The sequence below is a fragment of the Anopheles maculipalpis genome, chromosome 3RL (genome assembly GCF_943734695.1).
Source record: "Anopheles maculipalpis chromosome 3RL, idAnoMacuDA_375_x, whole genome shotgun sequence".
Taxonomy (NCBI): Eukaryota; Metazoa; Arthropoda; class Insecta; order Diptera; family Culicidae; genus Anopheles; species Anopheles maculipalpis.
In genome coordinates this window covers 9,192,316-9,210,602 of record NC_064872.1, presented here as the reverse complement: position 1 = coordinate 9,210,602, position 18,287 = coordinate 9,192,316, and the positions used below count along the sequence as shown (strand labels likewise).

The 18,287-nt window shown below is 41.6% G+C and overlaps 3 protein-coding genes across 3 annotated transcripts in view; all 3 read left to right on the top strand.

Moving 5' to 3' along the window:
* Positions 1-5,603, top strand: part of LOC126564707 (homogentisate 1,2-dioxygenase) — a 650,355-nt gene extending 644,752 nt beyond the window's left edge. The window contains exon 6 of the mRNA XM_050221799.1: positions 5,592-5,603. The gene's annotated coding sequence lies outside the window, so the exon portion shown is untranslated. The remainder of the gene's footprint in view (positions 1-5,591) is intronic.
* Positions 1-18,287, top strand: part of LOC126564152 (protein PALS2) — a 536,462-nt gene that overhangs the window by 429,699 nt on the left and 88,476 nt on the right. The window lies entirely within an intron of this gene.
* LOC126565743 (replication protein A 32 kDa subunit) lies at positions 16,432-17,307 on the top strand. The gene is made up of 3 exons (XM_050222950.1): positions 16,432-16,623; positions 16,702-17,128; positions 17,218-17,307. The coding sequence occupies exons 1-3, from the start codon at positions 16,545-16,547 to the stop codon at positions 17,297-17,299; spliced, it is 588 nt and encodes a 195-aa protein (XP_050078907.1). The 5' UTR covers positions 16,432-16,544; the 3' UTR covers positions 17,300-17,307.

Genomic DNA, 18,287 nt, shown 5'->3' with positions numbered 1-18,287 from the left:
AGGAGAGGCCAAAGCACAGTGTAAGTCACCAAATGAAGGCCCGTTTTCGTTCGTGAGCCTCTAATATCCTTGACTTTCATCGACTTAATTAAGTCGAAGTTGTGCTTCAGGTGCGTCTTCCTCTATCGGGACGAGCATGATCAGCTTGTGTACCGACACCACACTCGATATCTCTCTTGCTCGGTGTCCCGCTTAGAATGTTCGGAGAAATCCTTCCTTTAAACATTCACCAAAATTCGAGCATCCAAGCAGAAACCGCTCGCAACGAACAAACATTGTGTTTAACTATCCTATTGTGACACAAACAAAATTGTCCGCTACAAGCGGTAGGGCCCCCTACACTACGAGATAATACAGCAATAAATAAAATTATTATGATCGTACACTATCATCAGCACGGGCTTAACAGGGCGCTCGAGCTTGGCGTAATGATCGTGATCGGGTCCGTTCCTTCGACGACCGTCAATGCGTCGTTATGGCTTTCCAATTACCCGGCGCTTATCACCCTGCTAAGTAGGCTTTGTGTGTGCGTATCTTTCCATCCCCCGAGGGGAGTAGCGCAGAGACAGGGGCAGTGTACGCGAGTGGCAGAGATCCGGAACGATCGTAGCTCTATTTTCGCTTAAACCCCCCACTTCTAACCACAACGCAAATCAGTGTCTTTTGCCAGATTTCTAAACAGGCCTGGGAAAATAGGAGTCCCTTCCCTGTTTGCTTGTCTCCCTCTTCCTTTCTCTCTTTAAATCTTGCTAACATGCCCATTAAGATCCGCGCAGACTGATAGCCGGAGACAAGGGCTATTATTGATTTTTACTTCCCAACCCGAGAAACCGACTCTTAAATGTGTAAGAGGCTTCCCGAACAAATCCTAAGCAGAATGGTATACAAGAACTCCCACTTAGGGCTAGATTTTCGGTACCACAATCGCTCGTGTATGTGTGTGTGTGTGCGTGTGGTTTATAGTAACACTGTGCGGTAGGTCTTTCTCATCTGCATACGGGCTTACCGCGACATCGTAAACGATTCGGTAGAACGATTACCTAATGCTCAAATAGGTTACAATATTGCCATTTAAGGGTTGAGATGCAGCGTGGTCTTTGACTTTGTGTGCTTTCGGATAAAGAGTCACATTAGAATCTCCATTGCATAGTGGTTTAAAGCTCGGAACAAGCCAATCCAATGTTTTGATTTGTTTTTAATCCACCATGGTTTTGGAGCATGTTTGAGTTCAAAACTGTATCATTAGCGTTTCAATGTTAACAAGTTTCTAAGTCTAGCAATACTGCCGGACCGTTCTACCGAAATTTTGAAAAAAATCCTATTAAATTGAAGAAAATCGTTCCAAAACTTCAAAAGTTGTTTTTTAAAGACGACTAAATAAACCAATCTTTGGAATTTATGATATAAAAATTATTACACTACAATCTCCATCCATAAATAAGAACAGTTTTATATCATTTCTGATACAATGATTAAGTAAGGCCATAAAAATTGAAACTCTTCCTCAAGGTCGCTCATTACACCGTTCTCATAATTTGTCTCACCTTCCAGCCGGATCGTAATCTGCTTTATGAGTTCAACGCTTTGCACAGGGAGTATCACCGATCCCTGCTCAACAAAACGCACTCGGCACTTCAGTAACTAGTCATCGCAAGTTTAGTGACATTTTACTTCAACCAGCCAGGCGCACGAAAGTGGCCATAAAACGGTTGCAATCCGGTGGCCATGTTCCCTGAGAAAAAATCCTCATAATCCTCATCTCCACACCACCCACATTCCATCTGCACAGCATCCCACATACCCCCTCAACCCACTAGCGCAGCGGTATTAACATAAAAGATCGATCAATTATCCAACGCAACATGACCACGCAGGGCGCGTTATCTTCATTGATCTTCATCGACTTCAACAGCGCAACTGACGACGACGACGGCTTTATCTGCAACCTGTACCATCTCCCATGCATTCCCATCGCATACCGGTAGAAAGGGTTTTACTTTTTGCCGTTGTTGTTGTACTGTTTTGCTTATCGTGCGTACTTCATCGATCACCGATCAAGCGGAACTGATCGGTCGGACGGCCATCGAGCGTTCTCCCGATGCCTCGCCACGGTGAAAATGTGCTCAAATTTGTACCCAATGAAAAAGTGGGCAAATTATTCAACCGTTTGACCACCAGCAAAGGATCCCCACCGGTCTGGCCTGGCATCCCTTTTCGGTACGATATGTCAATAAATTTATGATAGTTTATCGAACCGATTACTCTTTGACTTCTGCTGCTGCCGTTGAAGTTGGCCAGGACATCCAAGCTTTTCAGGACACGAGTATCGGGTGTCGCTCGCTATCTTTGGCAGTTAATTATTTTCATTACGCGAGCTCTGCACGAGAGTGTGAGCTCGTCGTTGTAACGCCTCGTCGAACCGTTTCCAGGAATACTGCTGAGTTGTTTTATTTATTTCTCCCTCACACTCTTTTGGGGAAATTTCTTCGAACGAAGGATTTATTAAGCGGATCGAAAGTGACCCACCAGCTATTTTTTCTACTCTTTTTTAATTATCACACCCCGAAGGGACAAATAAAAGTCTTCCGAGTCCTTGACTCTTGTCACGTGCAGCTATTCCTTTTTATCGGTCTTGTATGCCCTGGTTGTGATAAGAAGTTCGCAGTAAATGCGTTGGGTACTAAAGGTAAATCGAAAACGGTACAGTAAGCGACATACAAAACAGAGCCACACACACAAACACGCGCGCCGAGAGGTACAAAGATTCGTGAAGGGAAATAAATTTGATTAAATCATGTCAAAATATTTCTTTTACCGTTGTTGTAGCATAAAGTCTTAAAATTTTATTTTTATGCATAAACAATACGATCTGCTGTGTACGATCTGTGCCCAACCATCAAACCGAATCCGCTGGAGTTCGTAACACCATACTGCCGTTGGGCTTCTCCCGAAGAAACGGGCCCATCGTGGCCCATCGCCAAATCGCTCCCGGGGAAATATCTTTGCTAAAAAGCACACTTCGCCACAAGTTTTACTTTGCTTTCTTACGCTGTGGTTCCTCGCAGTGCTTCAGGACGATCCCAGGTTTTCGGGGGTTTTCTGGTGTGATAGGTTTTTCTCTCCTTCTTTTTTTATTTCGTCGCACACCAGCAGCTTGCAGCATGCAGTTCAACATTTTTGCGTTGCATTGATTCCATTTGATTGATGTTATTGATATGCTAAATTTTATGACACCGAAACCGAGTCCAACGAACATCAGCCGTCGCGCTGTAACGATACGCTGGCAGCCCGCGTTAAGAGCACGTCCGGGAACCGTCTGCACACCAGAGGCGATGAGGCGTTCGAAAACGAGGTAAAATGAACAAAAAGAAGCAAAAAGCTTCATACACAACATTCCAGACCCTTTTTGTGGGCCAATGCGTGACGATATATAAACGGTCGGTGGTTTAAACTGTCTCAAGCTGAAGTTATGAAATAGGTTAACCATAAGGGATGGGACGCATTGGAGTTTTTTTAAAGTGTAAAATGTCTTGTTAATATTTTATCCCAAATTTAATAAAGAAGATTAAAATAATTAAATAATTCTACGCCATTCAGAGGGACATATATTTGTAAAATTGTAAAAAACTCATTTTCAAATCCGCTTTACCGAAACCTCATAAGATCGCATGCGCCAGATGAGCTTTAAGCTGTTTGTTGAAATACAATACGGTCATAAAAATCCATGAAAATCCACCAAACTACATCGGGTTCAACCGATCGACATGAAACAAACAGGTAAGCGTTGTTGCATTCTTTCGACATGTTAAGCTCACTGTAATGTGTATGAAAATGAGCAAAACAATACGAATATGCTAAAGCAAGCGGTAAAACAGATTCCATGCGAGATGGAGATTTTTCGAATAATCGGAATGGTTGATTAGTATCGGCGGGATTAAGGCAACGAAAACCCTTGTTCGAATTTTTGAAATACGAATTAAGTTTATCGAAGTGCTTCGAACCGGTAATACATTCCAAATGAGTTAATTTGATTTGATAATATCAAATATTATATGTGATATTGCTGTAATTACTGCTTATAATTATTTGACTTTAAAACAGTTTTATCTACATTATTAAGAATTTGGGTTTGTACAGGTTTATCTTCATAACTGAGAATTTTGAATATTTTTCCAGAAGTGCTAAAGATTGGGCTAAGACTATCTTGGGTCGATTTTTAGACGCAAAGCGATGCATAAAAGTTCTTAAAAAAGGTTATGCTGATTAAACCTATTTCATGAAGCTTGTTCAAATTCGATATTTTGGATAGATTCAACTTGAAATTATATTACACTTGCATAATAGCAATGATTTTTTTTTAGATAAGAAATCGCATCGCCTGAGGATATGCAATTTCTTTTTTATTGTGGCACTCTTTTGAATATGAGCATGGTTTTTAAAGGTAGTTCAAAATGATCCGCAATGCACTCGTTAGGATTTAACAAATAAACAAACTTAATTTTAAAATTTCAATAATTATGAATAATAAAATTTTATGCTGTGCCAATTATTATTCATATAAATTAGGTTTAACGTTGATGACAATACTGCGACGTACCGTCATACTGAATAATAAATGTGATTGATTTTGGCTCCTTTTACATGATCTTCAAGTAATAAGGTAGCTCTTAAAAAAGACATTCTAAATAAATAGAATGTAACTAATAAATAAGTATAAATTCATACAATCCAACGTCGATTTACACTAGGTTATAAATTAAATTTATATTCAATACCATATAGCGCCGGCAGATATGCAAACGCTTCATTTTAATTTTATTGTGATGTAAAAGGTTTTTATAGGAAATTCAATTAGCAATTTCCGTAACCAATCATCACCCCAAGATGACTTTAAAAAATAAACAAATTTAAATTAAAAAAAAAGTTTAAAAAATAGAGGTAACTTGCATACTGCCAGGCGTTTCTACACAAAACAATAGCCATATTGATCCAGGAATTTTTTTGTTAAACAAAATAAAAATAACATAATTAAATACAGTTTTTTCATCGTTCAATATCCAATTTTCAGTAGTCAAACGGAGATCCTAAAGATCGCAAACTTCACCAACCTGGTCCCACAATCGTTCACATCCTTCTGCCTGTTGCAGTGGGCAACTAGTGGCTGCCAAAAGTCAAAGCACCGGCCGCTTTCCATTAAACCATTCGCACAAATCGTGAAGAATGTAATTGTAAATTTAACGGTTTTCAATTTTCAAAAACTGCTCCATTGAAAATTCGCCAGCACAGGACACAGGACGGACCTAGACCGCACCAGAAGCTTTCTCAGATATGCGTGTATTTGTCTGCTGGACGCGCTCGTACACGGCCAGTACGATAACGAAACAGTTACAATATATCATGAAATGCATGTCGGTTGAAATTACGGTTATAAATAAATGAATAAACGAGTTATTGTTACAATATACACCGCGCACACTAGGGTAAAGTGAAACTCTCCTTCAGCAGGGCCAACGATAAGCAAAAAGGATAAATCTAACAGAGCGCAGTGAGGATGGCAAACAAAAACCACCACACGAGTGCAACGAGTCCAGCAGCATTTAAAAATTAATTCTACAGTACCGATAATTCGATTATGCTAACTGAACCATAACGGAAGGTAAATTGAAGGGCCGTAAAATTTGACCCATCGTCCCCTCCGTAGCCATGCGTCCTGCCTGTAGGGTATGGTTGATCACAGGAAAGATCCTTGAGGGAGAGAAAGAAAGAAAAAGCAAAGCTCCGAAACGAACGAACCAAAGAAGGACTCAGCAAAGCAAGACAAAAAGAGAAACAGCAGAATGGATTATTTATGTACGCTGAGGTACAATTTTGTGTGCAACTTCACTTGCACTCTTTCGTTTCTCGAACGAGCCTCCTTGCTTGCCTCCTTGATAACAATTCTTTTTGGAGCTGGCTAAAAAACGGTAGGACCCTATTTAGCTTTTCAGATATACTTCCTTCCTCCGGGATCCGTTTCGTATCCGAACGATTCTCCAAGAATAGCGAAAAACAAGGACTCTTCATATAATCTTTCTTGAAGCATCGAGTGAATTATGTTGCGTGTTGTGTTTTCGACCCTCAAGCATATGGGCAGAGATTTTGACTTCATTTTCCAGCGACAGTGAAAATGCCTCGTTTTTCCGTGGTTGTTTGTATTGGATGAATCAATTTCCGAACCTTGAAGGGATTTCTTCCCCCACCGCGATCGACGCGATCACGATGCGATGTGTGTGATTAAAACAATTAAATGTACCACCCCAATAAATCCTGCACGATCGTCCGTATGTATGTGTGTGTGTGTGTGTGTGTGTGTGTGTGTGTGTATAAGTCTCAGTGTTCGAACTGTAATTTTGGCAAATAAATAAATTGAATATGCGAGCACAAAAACCCGCCAACAATCGTTAACCTTCGCGGTCACTTTCGGTGGTAAATCTTGTGGACGGATTGCTTCTTTTTTATGAAAGTTGGATGGTTAACAGATAAGAAAAAAACGCACACACGCCACAACCGAATATTATCGAAACCGGGTCCCTTGGTAAAGGTGTGATTTCAGGATGCCCGCGTGCTGTCCTAGAACTGTCAAAACGCAACGAGAATTATGTGACATGATATTTATTTTGCTCCAAATAAACAATACGTACACACACGCACACACAGCGCGGAGACCCTGTAATTGATTCCACGAGCCCGATGCCCTTAAGATTTATCGGTTGTGATGGGTTGGACCGAAGTGTAGAACTGGAACGTCGAGCTCATCGCAGACTTTCACGTGTCGAATGCGCCCTTCTGCTCACTAGCAGCCGTGGTGGCCGTGGTGGTAACAGATACTGATATCAAATTATCTTCCTTTTTTGTTTCTTTGCCTTCTTACAGACACACGCGCGTTGGCTAAACTGGTCTCCAAATCTTGTGCATAAATTGTGTCCCATCCAAACCCTTCATTCGGTCTTAAACGATAAGTACAGCCCCTGCCCCAGGGGTCTGTATTCTGCACCGCAGAAACGGCAAACTTGTGAAACTGGATTTCGCTTTCGCTGTTGTTACAGTTTAATTAGTTCTTGGCGAGCGACGGTGACCTATCTCAATGTGGTGGTTTTGTATCTGGCTGTACCAAAGGAAGAATCCACATAAGGAAGCACTGTGCCGTAGTTATGATTTTTAACTACTCAATTAAAACAGCGTCACACACAGCTCGGTGTCCTTCAGGGCTTTTCTGCTACCGATTTCGATACGAATTGTTTATTCTGCTATCAATTTGGGGATTAAGCAGCAAGGTGCTGGATACTGGGTGGCGGATTGATTGATGGAAAGCACCTCGTAAATGGCGAAGGCCGTTACACCAGAACCAGAAAGAATGGATCGATTTACGAGGCAATAAAACATTCTTCCTGATTTGTTTGCTTATGAAAAAAGGACAAGGATTAAAATTTAATTTATTTTATTCTTCATAAAAATTATTCTTTTTTCAATAAAAGAAGTTTTTTTTGCTGCATGTCTGCCACAAACATAAAACTACATTATGTGTTTTTTTTTTCATTAAATCAAAGCACTCACTAAATGTAGGGCCACTGAAATGAAACGCTCCAGCAGTTGCCAACCACCAAACATTCAAAAGATCTAATCGCACGCCTAAGTGACGAACCGTGCGGAACAAATTAGCAGTCAGCAACGCCATAATCATCATCATCAGCAACAGCACAGCCGCATACCGTACCACTCGACACTTCGACACTGGGCATAAACAAAGATCAATATAAATATATTCATAGCTAAATAGAAAGTCTAGCTCCATCCCAAAATTCCCACCCAGTCCTTCCAGGTGCAGTGGCCGGCAAAGTGTCGTCGCGTCTTTATTACTTTCAAAATGATTTTTCATCAAAACCTTAACTTATGAAATGTTATGAGTAAATGTGTCCTAAATTGAAATGAACAAGACTGGAACCAAAAATGGACTTATTGTAATAAAAAAATCGATTGCGCCTTTCAATAGTCAACGTACATACTTTGCGTTATATATGAACTATTACTATTACTACTATTACAAACAAGGGCAGGACTCTAGAAAGCCAATAGATGGTCGACGTTACCTATCAGAATTGTACAATCTGTAAAAATTGTGTTGTCAATTTAAATTTAATGGATATTTTACAGACATTTGGCTAACTTTAATAAAATCTATAATGCAGTTTGCCTTCCACTGGCTTCGGGACACGCTCACCTCCTTCCATTCGTAGTCTTCAAATATTGCTTGGGCGTGAAAATAAAATACGTGTTTCTTTCTTCACAAAGCTCCGACAAGACGGACCTAGTTCACCCCATCTCAGTATGGCCCGCAGCCAAACGATAGAAAATTTCGCTTAATTTAACCTACCTTTTTCTTCTGGCTCACCGCGACGATTATCGTTAGTTTTATTGTTATTAAAGTATAACTGCCCCGGGGGGAACCTCCACGAAACTCCGGGAACGTCTTAACTGCTGGCAATTGGGAAGACAATCTCTCTTTACACTGCTGCAACGCTGCAGCTAAGAGGATGCTTGGTGGACATTCGGACTTAGATGCCCTGCCGTTAGCCATTAGTGGGCCACAGTTTCGCAACTGCACGGTTGCAGTTCTGGTACGGTGCTTGGATCGAAACAGAACGCTGAACTTCGAGGAAGCCAAATAAAAATTAATGAAAACGAGTGTTTATGGCCACACGTTTTACCATATTTATTTGCAGTGACCACGAACGCGATCAACTTCACAACGGTGGAAGACGATCCAAAGAAATATCACCATGGGAGTGGAACCGGTGCGTTCCGTGTCTCCCTTATGCAATTGCAATTCATTCTCTCGCTCTGCTTCGAAAACGTTTAAGATACAAATGTGCACGCTGTTCGTATCGGCTGGTCTCTGGCAGTCGCTCGTAGTTGTCGCAAGAACACGGGATTGCCCTTTCTACCCGGACTCCTCCTTACAAAACGAGACACCCAATTTTTACTACTAATCGTGCCCACATCTCTCTGTCCCGGGAACACCCTGGTGGGAACGCACCCTCGCACTAGGGAGGATGCGTATCTAGCCGTCTAGTCGTCTGGAACTCCCGGATTACACACTCACACAACTTCTCCTGTCGCCTTCTGGGACAGCTCGGTCTACGCAAAACGCATGTAAACTATCTTGAACTACTGTGGTGGACGAGACCGCTGAGATATAATGACGAGTGTGTTTTGTGACTTTGTGCAACACCACCGGGGAGGGTAACTGTCTTTCGATCCGAACGAAAACAAACAAATCGTTTTACAAATCTCTAACCTCAAGGAGGAGGTCTGTAGCGATTCAATGCTGCGCTCATACGAGCGGGAAAAAGGCGTTAAAGTTTGGGGAGGGGGGGGTGTGGGTTAGAAGGGGGTTGAGGCGATCGTTTGCGATCGGTCGACATAGTCGGATGCTACAAAATCGTGCCCCTTGATGGCAGCAGCAGTTGGAAAACTGAAAAGGACGCCTCATTCTCAGCCAATAGGGATTGTATTTCCTTCCCTTTTAACTTATCTTTCTGATCCTTTGTCTCGTTCGCTCATTCTTACGAAAACAGTTAATCGAAACGTTTTGCAAATTTCGATGCCTCCTGGCCATGGCAAATGTCCGCAGGCGAAAGGTTAGGATGATACCGAAACGAATCGGAACGCTCGGACCGTTTGTTGGGGATGATCTTTTCTTTGTTTTTCAAATATAATGCAGACACGCTTTAATGGAAGTTTACTTTCCTTTACTGTCCACGACAACGATGAATTCCGCGCTAACGATTTGGGACTTTTGTCTTTTTGGGGCTTTTTTAAAGGTTTATCAAATTTTAACCTAATTAATTTTAAATTAATATAGCTTTATATTCGAGAACTATTTAATTTTATTTATTTATTGATCAAATCATTGGAATATTTTTTTTAATTAATGAAAGAAGAACCGAATTTCACACATTCACCATGTACTAAAAAGTGTTGTAGTCTAAATAAACGTTTTATTTGCAATTAAACTTCCCTAAAACATTGCAGAACTTCAAGCGAAAGATCACTTTTCCGATATGAAAATATCTTCCGCTAAGCACTTCCCAATCAAAAGCAACGAAAATAACAGTGTATTAGCAACAAATAGTCCATAATTTTATTACATAAATCGAATCCCGAAGCCAATCCTGTAGACCCATTTGGAGCTGTTCGGCTGCAGCAATCCACGCAAATAAATGCTTTCTAAATCAATTTCCAATCCTGCACTCCCACCATCCCAGCGGACTGCAAGCGAATTCGCTTCTTCCTTGCACTAGGTACGATAAGGCGACCCTCCTCTCGCTATACTTTTGCACAAAGCTAACAATCCATTTTCCGGTTCATTGATTTTTATAACTCTATTTACAAATTTACCACCCCGAACAACGTCGCCGAACCCGACCGCTGAATGCGAACCACAAGATAAGCCACTTTTATTTACTTAAGATCAACTGCAGCTGATAGTCCGGCCGACCACCGATGGAAAGTACCCTCGCAAACCTAAATCCACCGATGAAAGCTCGCTGCAACTCGAGCGCGCACTCCTTCCCCCCTGAGGGCAGTACAGCGAAAGAACAGCAAGCCAGAAAAGCTCGGGTGGAGAAGCTATTGGGATCCACCCATAGCCCACGGGATGTGGCCAATTCGTGCGGGCGCGTTCCGATACACAAAACCCGATCCGATAATCTTCCGACTCTGGATCCGTCTCTGGAAAAGGGGGCTAGCGAGTAAAAGTTGGACCAACCGATCGGTTCTTATCGCCACATCGATAGATCATCTTTGCGCGGTTTGGCCACCGCAGTCGGTAAACGGGCTTAGCGGCCCTCTATTGCTGTACGTATGTACGGGGCAGGAAATGAACATGTTTCCAACAGGAGGGCAGTTCTGCACTGTTGAGCACCTGCCCGCCATGAGCGCCCCAAGGCGCAATGGAAACAAACAAAACAAAACCCCCCCGGTTCAGCTTCTACACCGAGCGGGTGGTGCTGCACGTTGAAATGCATTAGTTATTAACTAACAAACCAATCGGCAAATCACGATGCACATCTGCACGTACGACTTCTCGGCTGTTCTAAATATAGATCTCGACCTCGTTGTACGTCACATTTCCGTGGATTTTGTTTTGATTATGTCAGCCGCTCAGGTCTCTCTCGCTGTTACCCGGCCTGTTCTTGGTTCGTGCATAACCGAAGCAAGTGGGATGTATGCATCATCATCATCATTATGTTGGACACACGTGTACGCACGAAAACCTCAAACCACTTCGTCAATGTTTTTGAATCGAATAGAGTGAACAGCGAACGGAACGACCGAAACATGCGACGGACGGACGGCTGGCTGATGCTGCTGCTATTGCTATCATTAAAAGTTTATTGTGTCAATTAGTGATTGCAAATTTTCTCCCTGTTGGTTATGACTGTTGGAGAATGATTTATGGCGCAGACAACCTTTTGTAGCGGGGATTTTTCCTCTCTTCGCTAGAAGGATGCACAGTTTACAATGCGCGAATGGTGGCGGTTATTATGATCATGGGTGCATCTTGAATTGTTTACTAATTCTTCATGGATACTCGATGCTACTGTACCCTATGAGAATCGCTCGTTTAGACAAACAGATCGAAGAGAATGTTTAGTAATGATTTTTTATCAATCATACACGTGAGTTCGGATTCAGCAACCTTTCTGACAAAATTCTTTACTCAACGATGATTTTTATTCAACCCACTAAAGTGCTAAATAGACACTTTAGTACCAATAGATGGCGTTAATGAATGTTGCAAAATTTAACACAGGTTTTTTAATGTTTTAAAACTCATAGCATTAATTCTAAAACTATCCTGAGACTTGAGACAAACGACTGACACATCGCTAGTTTTATAATTCCTTAACCATAACCAACCATAATTAGGTCTCACATCAGTTGATGATTCCTTGTAGGATCTTTCTCAAAAACCTCCCTCCTTGGCAGATCTTAGCCAGGGAATACGGATCTCCATTTGAAGTTAAATAGTTTGTGTTCACGACCTATCACTGTCTCTGTCTCGAACCATCGAAACTTAGTCTCTATTTAAACGACTCCTTGCTCAAATATCCTCTGCTAAGCTTTCAATGACCAACAAGATAATGTATATGAATCTTACCGTCACCAAGATGTACTAAATCTAGATGTGAAATGTCACATCAATGTCATTATACTATAGGTGTGCCAAACGTTGCTTATAATTAACATAGATCACCCATTTATTGGGTCACGATAACCAAAACCTCCGAAAAACTGACAAATAGTACTCAATTTCAAGACATTCAAGAAGCAGACGTGAAATAAAAAATTCGAATTGTATTAGAAAGAACTAGGGAACGAGCAATTGTCGTTGTGTTGGACCAAAAGGAGTTACGGTAGTTATACAATATTATTCTCATGAAAAACATTGCTTTATACATCTTTTAATAGTTGCAAAAAAGTTACAATAAAAATTTTACTGTCAAAACTTGATGAATATCGTTCATAAAGAGTTATATTATTAGTAAAGGACATTGTTTTCAAACATTTTACACCCGGATATGAAGAGTATTTAAGGACCTTCGAGAGCTTCCTCGTAGTAAATCTTCCTCGTCTTAGCTTAATTAAATTTTTTAACAATTACTATACAAAATTCTATAAAATGGTGAAGTAAAACCATCTGAGTATATTTTAAACCTTCAAGTCAGTCAGCCATGTCGCAAAGGGCAATTTAAAAACACGCATCTCGCATACCCATATGCCCCATTCGCAAAAGCGCAACATAATTGAATATCCTCACAGCAAACGGATGCACACCTCCCTGCGTGACTTCTCACCCAGGGTGGTCGGTGCAAATAATCACCACATCACGCACGTGTTCTTCCATCTCGAGGTTTTACAAAACCCTCACAAACCACTACTACCAATTCTCCACATCCGCTCGATAAGTTATTGTTAATTGGCTGTTTGATTATTTACTACCGTGCTGGTTGGAGTTCTGGTTGGTTGAGTAATTTTTGCTTTGGTCCCCATTTTCTTCTTTTAATCGATTTATAGTACAAGCAGAAATGTACTTCCGAGTGATGAAAAGGAACCGACCGTACAAAGCAAAAATGGTTCACCATCACGTACCTTATGATGGTTGACCGTGATCGACTGGTGCGAACAAGCATGTTTCGGAATGGAATGCATAACTGGACAACGGACTCGTCTTTAAATGCACAATAAAGTGCCTTTCTACAAAGAGCGGTTCCTTATTTGGGTTGAATATTTCTTCAAGTCTAGAAGTACTGGTACTGAACAGCTGTCAAATTGATTACTATTAAGAGTCACCAAAACACTTAAACAATCAGAATTTTAAAAAAACATTCTTCCTACAAGTTCCTCTCTGTTCTTCCCATTGTTGTGGACGTTCATCCCTCATTTGATTAAAGTGTAACCAAATAAGGCTAATAATCTTCACTTTATACGCAACCGCCCAATCTCCATTCCAACTTCGGTGACTTCAATTCATCCGTCTGACAACACACAGAACGTCCCTACTGTCCAAAGGCTCCAACGCTCTCCCAACTGTAGACTCTAATTGATTCCACATTTTTTTCATCCCGTCCAGCTACGGTCTTACAATTGGATCGCTTCCCAACAACGGCGGATGCAATACGGGCATGGATCGGCACGAACGCAAAATATTTCTTCTTCCGCCGGTCGTACAAATGTACGGAACGAATTTCACAGATTCAACCCATTTAACGCAGGTTAGCAGCTGTTTCTGCCCTCACATACTAGCAGCAACAGCAACAGCAAAAAAAAAACTCCATTACCAAGGGCTGTGTTTCTGTGCGCTGCGTTACCTTGAACAGGACGGTAAAATTCGCGCCCAACCCCAACCACTGGTCCTGACGTCCATTTACGGATGACGTTTAATTTGCCTGCGGTGCCTTCAGCGGGTTGTCTGCAAAATGGGAAAAGCTGGACAGAATATCCGTGCCATCGTGGCTGTGCAGTGGAAGAAGTCGAGGATCTGTTGGGGCTAGTGGAGCTGAAAAACAAGTCAATTAGGCATTGAATTATCGGCTTTTGATCTCGATTTTGCTGTTCTAGGGATCGTACGAGGAGTACATAGTGTCGACAAAGAAGCATAATGTTGTTGGATAAGAATATGCAAATGAAGCTGTCGGTAAGATTTACCAGAACTTTGAATACTTCCCGTTTTCAGATGGCAGACGGTTTTTTGCAGGATAGCTGTGTTTCCGTATAAATCCAATGGATTACTAAAATGTCTACTATTTTCCTAGGAGGCGCCATCTATTTCTGAATCAGAAGAATTACTGTTGGTAACTCGTGTTACAAGAAAAAAAGGATTCGTCTTTTCTATGTTGGTGAATAGAGATCCCTTTGGTACACCCAATGTAAATTCTTTAGTCCCTTACAAGTCTGCAAATGCTGCAACATAAATCTTCTTCTACTACCACTACATTTCACCACATCAAGTACCGCATACAGCATCAAACTAAACATGCTTAATAGAAATAGAAACACGCATCATCCAGACAAATCAAAAGCAGATCAAACGAACTGCCGATAGTTGGTGCTCGGGCGCTGCAGTTAAGAAAACTGCCAACAATTTATCAACCTAACCGCTCATGTTGCGTGTCACCGAGATCATGTCACCGTGTGAGTAATTTGCCTCCACGATGGTCCATTACCACCCGTTGGATCGCTTCTGTCTACCCGTGTTTGATCCTAACATGAGTTAAAAAGAAAGGGAAAAAGTTGCAACATTATAACTTCAGCATGGATATGGAAAATCTACTTCCAACTTTGAAGATGTAATTTGGACAAAGACCAAGATACTCATATTTTTGGAGCTCTTCTTCAAGAGCTCTCCTTTGGCATCCAAGTAAAATAGACTATAATATGATGTTTTCCCACCTGATATAAATTTCTTCCGACCAGCCTAATGGTACGATATTGTGTCACAAGCTTAAACATCATTATCTTCCACAAGGTAATTGCACCATTATACACCACCACCACGCGTCCAATTCTGCCCCCGCTTCTGCGTCAATGATCGCCACGCGGAGACAGAGAGAGAGAGAGAGAGATAAAGAGAGGCTATCGGGATTAAAATTAATAGCAACGTGACTAAATGCTTGCAAACGGTGGAGTAGAAATTGATCAAACCGACTACATCGGCAAAACCCGGCAACGCAACGGAATCGAACAAAGTGGAGCATTGCGAGGTTTTGCAGTCCCCGGAAGAGATTCCTTCAGGTTCCCATATAAATATCCCCCTGCTGTCTGTTGCCCCGCGGACAGGGAGAAACGAAGATGCGCACACAGGCAGACAGCATACATCTCAAGCGTATGTTATGTTATGCGTATGTTCCCACCTCGTTTCGATCGAACATTCGTACATCGTTTCGCGATCATCATCGGGGCCGATTTTGTCTGGTTTGGAAGTGTTTCCTTTTCCATGGGTCGATTTCACTACTCCCCGTATGAAGACCGATCACCATAAATTAATCTCACTCGAAATGTATTACACTAATGACGCGACATTCTAATGGGAAAACCGTTCCCGGGGATGGGAACAGATCCTCGTTGCGTGTAGCCAGTCCTGCCGGGCAGACTCGCCGACTACATCGTATCGTTACACCTGCAGCTTCCTAGTTAGGGGAATTGTGTGAAGCGTTATAAATAATTTGCCAATATTACATGTGCCAGCACAGCGCACCGCATGATTAGACGACATTGCCAGACAGTACGGCTACAGTGTTGAATGCTGGGCTTGTTGGCGGTATCCAGATTCGACTGATATTTTATTTGGTATAGCAAAACTTTACTACGTACATGAAGATCGCGATCCTTACTTGGGATATCTCAACTCTGTACAGGAATGCGTCTGCAAGAAAGATCGTTATGAAATGTTTCAATACGAAAAATCTTTTCATATTTGTTTCATTTGTTTCAAGTAAAAACTCTTCTTCAAATATGTTGTAGCTATCCTCCAGAATTATTTTTTATCATTTTTATCACGTTTAATGAATAATTTAATGTTATATCGCGTTTGAAATTCCCGCCACATTTTGAAATATTTCAGCCAGCAACTCGACCTGTCACACCGGTTCGGTCTGTCAAAAACCCTGCATGTCATGAACCAACCCATTCACATACCAAAGTTGTGTTTGAGCGCCAATTCGTGTAAATCCTTGTTGTGTTGTTTTTACTGCTAGCCAACATGAACGATAGCTGTAAGTTCTATTTACTGGATTCACACCACCTTTCGTAGCTTTTGACTCATCTCGTCCCTTTTCGCTGACCTCCGGTATCGTATTTCAGTTGGTGCAGGTGGTTTTAACACGACCACATCCGGTGGTGCCGGTTCGGAGAACAAAGCCGAAGGCGTCCTGCCGCTCGTCATTGAGCAAATTCTAGAATCACCGGAGGGCGGAATAACCCTGTTCGGACACCAGTATGCGATGATAACGCTGGTGGCCATCGTACGGAACGTCGACTACTCTTCAACCAAAGCTACGTACCAGCTAGAAGATCATACAGGTACTCCCTACGGAATAGCAAATTATTCGATCAGTCCAACCGTCACACATCCCTCACTCTCCTCTCTTCTTGTAACAGGTCAAATTGATGGCCATTTGTGGATCGAGGATGATAATGCCTCCAGCGCACCGAACATTGTACCGCAGTCGTACGCACGGGTGGTTGGATCGCTACGCAACCAGGGTGGACAGAAGTCGATCATGATATTCAAGATCGATCAAATCGATTCCCCGAACGAGCTGACCACCCATCTGCTGGAGGTGTTGCACGCACGGTACAAGGGTGAGGAGAATAGCAAACGGAAAACCGAGCCGGGATTGGATACAAACGCCAATGCCACCTCGAACGGTGGATTTATGGAATCGGATTCGGTTGGTGCATCGCTTGGGTTGAACGGGAAGCAGCTGGCTGTGTACAAAGCTATCAAAAGTCATGTGTCTGATATTGGTATCAGTCGCAAGGAGTTGCAGGCCAAATTTACTCACATCAATCCATCCGAGTTGCAGTAAGTTTCGAAGATGCTTGGCACGACATCCATCCGACTTTCCATCTAGCAATCGAAAATGACTGGGCTTATTTTTATTTTTCTTCCAGGAGCATCATTGACCACATGGGAAACGAAGGAATGATATACACCACGGTCGATACCGATCATTTCTTTTGTGTGGACGCATAAAATGCACGTCATTTGGTTGCGTTTGACTTATTCGTTTTATTCTTTCCCATTCCTATAATTAAACAATAAACATCCAATTATTAATCTCTCAAGCAAATCGTACATTGAAGGAAATTGAGATATTTTGTGAAAAGTATAGAAAGGTACGGGAGCGCTATGGCTTTCATATGGTCATGATTTACTACAAAGAAAAAACATGATTTAATTCATTATATTGTCAATGACCGCCTGCATGGGTAAGTTTAGTACTTTAATTTCTTAATATCTTTTGATAGGGAAGTCGTACACACATGAGATGTATAGATTGCCTAGCCAAATAGTTCATGCAAATATGACGAACAGATCAAAAGATATTTGCTTTATAATTCGGAAAAATGAAAACGCGGTAGGCAATCGTAACACAACGTGTATATTTTTGGTCAAAAATACTACGGTTCATAATTTTAACATATATAAGTAAAAAATAAAATGCAAAATATCAAACAAACAGGTTTTTCACTCCAGAGTGGCGAAAGTAGTCTTTAAGACTCAAAGCCTCTATAAATAAACGAAGAAATTTTTTTTTCACTCCTAACTTTAACAAGTAAAAAACCAATCGAATAAATGTCACATAAGTTGTCATTATCTATTACAGCAGGATCGCACACTGTGCACCGGTATGCGAAATGTCACAACAACAGCCCAATAGCGAATTGTATTTTTGTTGCCATTCGACAGTCTGACACTGAAGAACTCACACACGTTTTTGAAATTTACGTTACTAACGCCTACAGTATAAAGTGTAAGGGAAAGTGATCATCTTTACATCTTGTTTCTGATTGAGGCAGTCCTTTGAAATAGTAACCGACAAAACAAAAAACGCGCTAAAAGGGAGAAATTTTTAAATAAGGATGGGGGTCCTAGATCCCGGGGGGGGTATACCCCTCAGAAACTATTTCGACACACTGAACGAACTCGGTGAACCCAAGCGAAAAGTAGGAAAAAAAAA